General features: G+C 38.0%; 1 protein-coding gene across 4 annotated transcripts in view; it reads right to left on the reverse strand.

The window, feature by feature from the left end:
- The window catches only part of LOC122798203 (sodium channel protein type 4 subunit alpha-like), a 2607519-nt gene that overhangs the window by 2292263 nt on the left and 304516 nt on the right, over nucleotides 1–10740 (reverse strand). For all 4 annotated transcript variants that reach the window (XM_044066954.1, XM_044066957.1, XM_044066953.1 and 1 more), the window contains exons 4-5: nucleotides 9126–9215; nucleotides 5684–5812 (exon numbers count right to left, since the gene is read on the reverse strand). In XM_044066954.1, the coding sequence (XP_043922889.1) occupies nucleotides 5684–5812; nucleotides 9126–9215 (219 nt within the window). The remainder of the gene's footprint in view (nucleotides 1–5683; nucleotides 5813–9125; nucleotides 9216–10740) is intronic.

The raw sequence follows: 10740 nt of genomic DNA on the forward strand, positions 1-10740 counted from the left end.
TTCAGTTTTTTGGTCTTAATAGCATGCACAAGGTTGCTTACTAGATGAGGACATTTTACACAATGAAGATCACAAAACAAGGCACACCAAACATTTCTTTTTTTCATGACATTGCTGACAGCCTCAACAAAATCCAACTCATTATTCCATTTCCAGTGAAAAGGTTATAAGATTTACCATGCTGTAGGGGAATTTATGTATTAGGGTTTGGTGTGGGGCTTGCACCTCGTAGCATCCAGACTGTCACTTTCAACCCCATTTACTGGAAAGGGTATGACAAGCTGGGCTTCGTATGATGCATTCTGCACTTCTGTAACCAATTTAAAAACTCACTTGAATAGCTTTGCAATGCTACCCATCTGTGAATATTCATTTGCTATTCAATCTATAAGTGGAAACAGCTATGAGTAGTTTTGTTATGGCTATAAAATGTTAATTAGTCAGAGACACCAGAAGTGAGTGCCAAACTAAAAATATGGTCATTAAAGGAAAACTCTGCCTTAAAACTAAAAAAAAAATCTATTTTTCACTCTACCTATGTTTTTGAGCTATTTTAACACCTCAAAATAACTCTGCTTATTATAGAATTATATTATGTTTTCTGCAAAATGACAACCACTGGGGCTTGACATATCAATCTGATGTTTTTTCTTCAAGCCTTTCTCTTTTCCATAAACCATTTCAAGCCTGCTTTACATGAGTCATGCTAGACATAAAGAAGTAGTGGTGTATTCCCATGCCACTGACATGTAATGGGATTAGTTTCAGTCACCGTCATCTTATATACTGTCAGTAACAGGACTGCTTGTTTTATTTATTGAATGGCCTTCATTTGCCTGTGTCTCAGGGCTTGTTTTACAATATGCTAAGGATTTACACACCCGCAACCAAAAAAGTAGCTAAATTGCAAGCCTTTGTTCACAGTATCTTTTGAAGTCAAAGATGAATTGACAGTTCCCTGCCCCCACAATTTGGTAAATATGTTACTACTTTACAAGAATTACAAGAAAACATATTCTCTGACCGTTTTCTAAATGTCACAGACAGCTTTGATTCTACAATTAAGCTATCTTAAAATGTAAAGTAATAAAAGCAACACACATTGAAAGTTTAAAGCTTAGCATTTCAATACTATAATGCTGCTTATGCAAATTTATCAAAAAAGGTGACAGCTACTGTTGAACATCGAGCTGGACTACATGAAAAGAGACATGGAAGAGTTCTCCGATCTTGTAGCCAAGGCAGGTATGACCCTAGCCCTGAGTAGGATTCTGCCATCACCCTGAATGATACCGCAGTACAAGGACAAAATGATTGACTTCAAAAATTAGTTAAACTTCTGGTGTCACTCTAAGGGGATCCAGTATCTGTCTGCTTGGGATGACATGGTCGACAGACCACGATGCTTTGCCACAGACGGCCTGCACCTGTCGCCCCTGGGATTCTGGATACTGGCTAAGGATCTTACTGCCCCTATAGTGCCTTTTTTAGGCAAGGTTCAAATAAAAAATTCACCACTGTAACAGGAACAGGCAAGCAAAAACTGAGGGTAATGCTACTCAATGCTATAATTCTAAATCTCAAAATGCACTCACTCGAGGCACTCCTTAAAATGGAGAACATCGATATCTGTGCAGTGACTGAGACCTGGTTCAAGGCTCCAGAGAGCACCCTTGCACTACCAGGCTATAACTCATACCACACTTTCCGGCCATGTAACTGGACTGAAACACCAAAGGTGGAGGTGTGACCATATTCATTAAGGATATCCACACCTCCAGGCTAGTTGTTCAGCATAATGCATCCGAGGTTATCCAAGTGCAACTAACTCTGGGCAAAACTTCAATCCAAATTGTAGCCTGCTACAGATCCCCCACCATGCCCCAGAATTCCCACTCTCTCTCTTCTTGATGTACTGGAAAATATTAGGGTTCAACCAAACACCTTAATAATGGGCGACTTCAACTACCCCACCATTAACTGGGAAAACTACTTGTGTACCAACTCCTTAGCTCAAATTTTTCTGGAATTCATAAACTCCAATGCCCTGGATCAACTTATCTACACTCCCTCAAGGGACAACAATATCCTAAGACCTAGTCATTACCAACATGAGTGACCGGTGTTCCACACCTGAAGTCAACTCCTCGTTGGTCTGATCCGACCATAAGCTAATCTCCCTTGATATCCACATCCCGCCCCCCACCCCCCATTAAGGAAACCATGGTAGAAAATTTCTCCAAAGCCAAGTTCATGCTTCTTAAGACAGAACTGGTGAACTTCATGACACCCATGTAGATGGACAATACAGTTACAACTGCTGAATCCTACACAAATGCACTCTATAAGCACTTACACGAGTGCATGGATCGTGCTATCCCAAACAGAACCAAGATGCTATCCTCCAAAAAAAGGAAGCCAATCTGGAGGTCCCCTGCCATAAACAAACTGTATAACAGAAGGAAGAAACTGCTGCAAAAGAGAGTAAAATCCCATGAGTGGAGGAGCTCCCTGGTCAGCTTTAGTAAGAAGCTCAGATCCCTTATAAGATCCTCCAAAGCTAGCTACAAAACAAAATCGCCACTTATTCCAAGGACAACCACAAAGCATTCTATAGCTATATCAAGAATCTCAATGGCAACATCCAGATCTGCTCTGAGTTACAGCACAAAGGCACGAAAATTACAGAACCAGATGATATTGCCAACATCCTGGCAGATAGGTTCAGTGCTAATTTTACCCCCCCCCCCTAAAGGGCCCATATCTATACAGGAAGAATGCAGAGTCCTTGTAATCACAACTACGCAGGTAAAAGCTGCACTCTCTAAAGCCAAAAACACAGCATCCATGGGACCGGACAACATCCCAGTCTGCGTTTTACATGAACTTCAGAATGAACTGGCTCCCCACTTAAGCACCACGTTCAATAATAGCCTCACATCAGGCTTTGTGCCCACTGAATGATGCACAGCAACAGTTATCACACTTCACAAAGGGGGAGCTACCACTGATCCCGGGAACTATTGACCTATTAGCCTGACGAGTCTGGCCTGCAAGGCCATGGAACGTATCATCATGGAACTCATAAACAAAGACATTGGTAATGTCCAAACTCTGGATCCCACCCAGTTCGGGTTTGTGAAAGGCAGATCATGCCTCCTGAACCTGATCAACTTCTTTGAGGCAATCACCAAAGCCATAGATGAGGGAAAGGTGGTTCACACAGCCTATCTTGACCTCACCAAGGCTTTTGACACCATCCCCCATTCTGGAATTATAGCTAAACTCACTGAGCTAGGTATAAATCCCTACATCACAAGATGGGTTGCCAACTGGTTCACTGACAGAACCCACACTGTAAAAGTTGCAGACTCCAAATCTGACCTCAATGCAGTCACAAGTGGAGTACCACAGGGTTCCGTCCTGGGACCTCTCCTGTTTGGTATCTACTTCTCTGAAGTACAGGCTTACACAGAAGGCCTTTGGCTAATGAAGCTTGCAGATGCCTGCAAACTAGGAGCCATAGTCAAGTCCCCAAATGATGTGGACATCCTACAGAAGGGCCTCACTGAGACAGATGCCTGGTGTCAGAGCCATGGCCTCAAGCTCAATGCCAAAAAGTGCAGTGTCATCCCCTTTGGTAAAAGCTCTGTACCCATGAACTACCACATAGGCAGCAATCTACTTAACACTGAATGCGTGATAAGAGACCTTGGGACGCAGGTGGACAGCAGTCTCTCCTTTGATAGTCACATCACCACAGTAGTCAGGAAGCCCTTCTACGTGGCACACCTCATCATAAAAGGATTCTCATCCAGGAAAAAAGAGGTCATTGTTCCCCTCTACTCGACACTCATTAAAACCATTATAGAGTACAACGCCCCTTTTGGAATGTACCTCACAAGACATCTGCAGCAGCTGGAAAGGCCACAGAAGTACCTCACAAAGAGGATTACTGGCCTCAAACAAATACCCTACACTGACAGTCTCAAAAAACTCCAGCTTTACTCTGTAGCACATCGCCTACTCCAAGGTTATCTCTGCCTAACATATAAAGCTATGTCAAACCCTGAGCTGTTGAACATGCTACACCTAAAGAAATCCCAATCCCTCCAAGCTACATACTCTAGGGATCTAAACCTTGTCACCACAATAAACAGGACATGCTGGAGAGATAGATTCCTGTCTCAGAGACTTCCCATACTCTGGAACAGTCTACCCATCAATGTCAAGCAAAGTTCTTCATTAGCACTCTTCAATAAAAATCTTGATGAGTGGATGGGAAATAAGAAATACACCTCGGAGATCACTTTTGTGCCTCTGTTCGACAGTGACACAGGAAAATAACTTTCTTGGGTGGCGTAAGACAGGGAACCTTGTTGGCTAGGCTTACGTAGGCCCTTGGGCTGATAGCCTAGTACCTACCTATGAACCTATGAACCTATGAACCTATGATGTAACTGTTCTATTTTGCTATGACAGGCATGGCTACATGGAAGCAGTATGAATCAGAGCAAGTTATCTCCTCAATACAATAATGACAGTGGAAAACAGTTTCACTCATGTCTGCTTTTTATTTATTTATTTTTTTTTTATACAGCAACTGCTGAGTGCCTGCCCTTAGCAGAACTAATTACCCCTATAGTATCATCAGCTATACCTGATTATAGATTTCTGTGTCTGTGGTTTGTCATGAAGGCATGGGCAAATTCTTCTGCAAAATATTGGAGAAGTTAAGTTTAAAGAAAGTAGAAGAAGCTTCCTGGTACCTACACAATACCAGGAACATATCATATGGAGACAATTAACCCAAGTGCTGAGCTAAACTTTAGGCGAAGGTGGAGTTTTCTTTTAAATGTAGAAAAGTACATAACTTATTGCTCTGTTGCTCTGAGCTAATTAAGTATATCTCTGCAGAGGTTCTTCCCTTATGGTAATCCAAAGACAAAAAATAAAATAATAAAATAATAACAGAATTAATCCAGGCGCACTCTGCTGTCATCAAATGCCTATACAATATTAGTAATGTAAGGCAGAAAGGTTTTGTTTAGAGCTTTGTGTTTCTGTATATTAAAGGTAAACATTCATTCCTCACTGGTGACTGTACATTCATGTAAATGGCAGAAAGCAGATTCCTTTCCTATGTTTGTGTCTACATTTTACTTTAATAGGATTTTCTCATCTAGATATCATTTTTCAGTAGTACAGATGTTATTACAATGGTTTCCTTCCAGCTATCTGTTTTTTGTTTGTTTCCTTGTGTCTTTATATGTTTGCTTGTTTTTATTTATTTATTTATTTTGCATGTCAGGTATGCCTTTTGCAGCTGTGATATAAACCTAAACACTTTGGAATCAGGTGTCCAAAAAAGCTATTAGTCTCAACTTCTTTCTTTTATTTTGTATAAAATGTGCCAGTTAGTGTGTGGGGTAGCTATAAATTAATTTGAAAGCATTAATTGTTCCAAGAAACAACATTTGAAATGCATTTATTTATTGATTTGTTTTCACATATTAATTACTCAGATTACTTTCCCTAACATACACCAGATTGTATAATATGATAACACTATAGAAAACAATCATTAATAACTATTAGCTATTTTAATATATTTATAAAACAACAATGTAGGCAGGTATAAATGTATAACTATATTTAACATAGGATACAAAACAATACTTACGCCATAACAATAACACTGAAATCCAACCAGTTCCATGGGTCTCGGAGGAAGGTGAACTGTTCAAGGCAGAATCCTCGCGCCAGTATTTTTATCAATGATTCAAATGTATAAATGCCAGTGAAAGTGTACCTGAGTAGAGTGTTTAGAAAGCAAGAGTATTAGATGTCAATGGAGGTAGAAAGGAGAAGCATATTCAGCCCATTTGAAATGCAAACTTCTCCTTGTGATTACGGAGCATTTATGACAACGGTGGTAGAGAAGCACACATGACAGTTATCTTTAAAAACACATCAAGCTTTAGTATGGTATTCCTTGATGAAGTGATAAGTCATCAAGGCAGAGATGATCACTGTCTGTCATATCATTCTATATTCATAAACTGTTGCATTAACCTAGCCAGGCCAATGGAAGGAATGAGTCATGAAGCCATTGGTTTTCACTGTTTTGAACCAATACATGATTTTAAAACATACATCTCAACACTTATTGCTCATATTAAATATAATATAGTTATGAGAAAATATATACATTAGTTAAAAGAATCTGCATTTCTTGCATTGTAAAGCACATAATTTCACTCTAAAAAGCTTTAGTTACGATAACAATGTGTTATACATCTGTATTTTAAAAATTAAACATGAACCATTATTTGAAAAAAAAACACACAGTTCTAATCAATTGTACTAAATATATTTGCAAGACGATAGTCATCCAGTATGGTGGCAAAACACATTGTCAAAAGGAATATGGGAAAATGTTTGGATTCTGCAAGAAGACATGCAATATGGAAACTCTCCAATACCTGACATTAGTGCATTTATGTGCACATAGAAAGGTATAGTTCATGACCACTATATGTTGATAAGAGTGGTCATAAACATTTATTTTGTGATCAGTTCAATATTAATGCAAGAATCCAGTATAATCTGTACATTATAAAATTATAAATTATATCCATCCTCCTATCTAGTTCTCAATACAAATTCCTCCAGAAAATTAAAATTAGACAGCTTTTTACTACTGGCTACTGGTTTTAAAGGCATGTAGTACCAACTGCTTATAGCAATTCTTTTTAAATATAAGCTGCTTAGATTGCATATTTCTCTAAAGCCCTTAAAGAACTCAGTTTATCTGAGCAGAGCTACAGCTCTGAAGGTTTAACATATTACGTATAAAGTGTTGAGAGATATGTTCTAGTCAATAGCATGTTGTCAGATTAATTCAGAGGTTCATTTCATGCTGATCAGCAGTTACCTCTTATTCTCTGAGAAATGGATTCTTGAGATTTTCTGCTAGTCTGTATACACTCTAAATAATCAGAACTGATTAACTTCATTAAAGGAAAAACATCAGAGCATTATTGTGTACAGTCCCAATGGTCAAGCACTTGAAATCTCACATGACGCTTTTAGCATACAGAGTACATTAATTTCCTTGTACAATACATACACACAGCAACCTTGTATGCAAAAGGGCTACATGGAGGAAGTGATGCTCCTTTACATGACTGACTTTAATGGTTTTACAAGTTCTGCTCCGTTCATAATCACCATTACAGTTACACATACATATGTTCTACACTTTTTAATATTTTTTTTTATCATTTATTTACTCTTCTACAGGTTGTAATGCAACCTAGATTAATTAGTCTAGCATGATGATATATATATATATATATATATATATATATATATATATATATATATATATGTATAAATATTACTATTCTATTATCAAGTCTTAAAAGACTATACATTTGAAATTGCACTTTCATGTGGTCAGGGTGTTAGCACTTTGCAGCTTGCATTGCGTACTTTTATCAGAGGTCACAGGAATCAGAGAACAGGTTAAAGGTGATCTTTTTTAGCACATTATCAATTTCTCTGAGTTTGTGCAACCTTGGAGTTACTATTCATAGAGACTGAAGGTATACAGGCAAAGTCCCCACATTGGGAGTACTGGGCAAGCCTCCCACAAGTACAATTGTTTTTTACTCTTTTATGCAGTTTTTCTGCATTACCACTTAGCATTCTAATGTTTTATGCATGAATGTTCCTTATGAATATTTGAAAGACTCTATTTTGTAAAATATATTTGAAGCACTTTTGTAATATTACTGAGGTACAGTTACTCTTTAGCTAAGGAAAGACTTCATAAATGAAACCAAGCATTAATACCCTGCTATTGCACACAGTGTTTTTACTGTGGGACAGACTGATATAATTAAGGCTATTTCTTAATTAAGTTTATCACATTCTGGGAGGCAAATGTGTATTTTTAACTACAAACACAAATACACCATTAGGAGTCAATGTCTTCATATTAATAAAGTTCAGTTATACAAAATGAGTTTTTTATTCTTATAAAACAGACACTCCTTTCAAAAGAATTTCACTATCCATTACTAGATTAACTTATACTGTAAAACTGTACCTCAGAGATCTCATCTAAAATGATTTGTTATATATATGATATAACTGAATACTTCTACTGTTAATATTTAATGTTGTCTAAGGACCACTCAGAGCAAAGGTATAACAGTTGTGTTGTTTTACTTCTTTCTGTTTTTCCTGGAATTTGTGCAGCCTCAGAGGAACCACATATGTAGCACCTTTAGAGACTCGGGAATCTGGAACACAGCTCCCACATTATGAGGTGCTTAAGTTTGTGCTGTGCTTTCTAGATGATAGTTTGTGCTTGACACATTTAACATCTCTTTTGTTTTAATTGTGATGGTTTTGTGCTAAAATTGTTGGGAATCAATGTTTAATTATAAATCTGTCTCCACTACCGAATGGAACCAGCATTCCTCTACTTGCCATTTTTATTATTTAATTTATTTTCATACATGATTTTATCCAAAAGGATTTTAGGAATATTTACTCTTATCCTATGCATTTCAAAAGAACATAGTGGATGAATAATACCTGCTGCAACTTTAGTAAATTTTCTGATTAGTCATCATGTGCTACTAATTGCATACCAAAACTGTGATACATTTATCACAATAAGCAATATTTACTCATGTAGTCCTTTCAACACAAGTGCTATAGTGTGAACAAAATGCATATGCTGCCAAAAACTCATACAAGCCAATGACTTTCAAGTCACTTATTCCATTCTTTTCGGAATCCCTTTAATGAAAATGTTAAACAAGGCAACCCCTTTTTCATGAAAAGAGTAAATTCATACCATGGTCTCTTTTAGATGTAGCATAGCAGGTGAAGCTAGCAAAATCATGAGTTGAATCACTGAAATTTGTTAACTTACTTGCTGCTTGAGGCTCACAAGGCAAAAATACCTGGCAACGCAGTTCATCAGGACAGATAAGGATATTTCAAAGGTCATTGTTAATGAAATAGTACAGGGAACAAAAGAAAAGAACAACAGAACATAAAGAAACTAGAGAGCACTCAAAGAATAAAAACATAGGCGTACTTACTCAACATATTTGGTCCATGACGCAGGGTCAGACATGGCCATGAACACGCAGTTGGTTAAAATAGTGCACATAATAAACATACTGAACAAAGTGATGGCATCAGTTAAGGAAAAAATACAGTTCTCTCTAGCACACATAACAGTACATCGGAGTATTCCAGACATGCTCATTTATTTATAGAAACTACATGCATCAGCTTCCACAATGCCATACATTATGCCAATTAGCATTCGAGAAAAACTCCTTCTTAAAGACAAAAAACAGCATTAAATTGTCTGCTGTAGACATTAATGTTCCTTGTAGCTGATGAATTGAAGTTGCAGCTAAATTCACAAGAGGTGTTGAATGCATTCTTCAGTTTATGTGAGAAACTCACATGATGAATACTTGCTTCAGTACTCACATGAATGCATGTGTCAGATCACATGGTACACTCACAAGGAGAATGCATGCCTCAATTTATATGGGTTATTCACATACAGAAAGCATGCATTAATTCATATGGGTACTCACATGCTGAATGCATGCCTCAGTTCATATGGAGAAATCACAAGCTGCACCCAGCCATCCATGCACCCACCCACAATCCTCCTTTCCTATTTTTGCACATGGGGTTGTGGTGTTACTTCAATGGAGATAATCATCTAGACCCAGGTTTTACACTGCTGGGTGGCTAGACCTGCCTCGCGGAATCATTTCATGAGGTCTACCCATGGAGATTATCATCCAGACCCAAGTTTTACACTGCTGGGTGGCTAGCCCTGCCTCGCGGAATCATTTCATGAGGTCTACCCATATCATGAATGCATATTGCAATGAACAATAGCTCTCAACTCATTTTTCAGATGACTATTTCTAAGTAAACACACAGGTGAAATAAGGCTGCTTTTTTTTAAGTGAATGTCCTCTGTCAGGACAGAATGGAAAACAGAATTTCCCAATAAATGCAGAGTACCTTGTTAGCTAGGACAATCATTCTGTCTTTGCTACAGAATGCCCTACAGCATGCTGTGTTTAACATTAGCCTTACTCTGTACAGCTCATGTCAGACATAATAATGCAGTATTGTAATAACATCACAAATTGTAAATTAACAGTCCACGTTCTTATGGCAGAGCATGCCTGGGGCTCTGTGGCCAGTTTCAGAACATACGCATTCAGTCAGATCAATAGTAATACCATTCCTATACCCCCCCCAACACACACACACACACACACACACACACACACACACACACACACACACACACACACACACACACACACTGTAGCTTTGTGAAAGGAATCTTCAAATACTGCTTACCCAACAGAAGCAGTGTTTGTACCCTTCCTAATAACTCAAGGTGTTCCACTTTTTAAATGCCCACGGTGATGATGCAAAGCATTGGAGAGTCTGGTCTAATGCAAGGTATTTAAATAAATATCATTACTAGTAATATGTACATCACAGTGCAGAGTTTGGTGTTGCAAATTGGTAGCTTTAACTGCAAATCCTATTGTTTTTAGGGTGTCCTCAAATTGGTGAAAGCCCACTGTCTCAGAACATAATTCACAACTTTGTTTTCACAGCACAATAAGCAACACTGTAAATTAATACAGGCTAGCTGAAAGTAAG

This window comes from Protopterus annectens, chromosome 3.part1 (assembly GCF_019279795.1).
Source record: "Protopterus annectens isolate FY-2018-M chromosome 3.part1, PAN1.0, whole genome shotgun sequence".
Classification (NCBI taxonomy): domain Eukaryota; kingdom Metazoa; phylum Chordata; order Ceratodontiformes; family Protopteridae; genus Protopterus; species Protopterus annectens.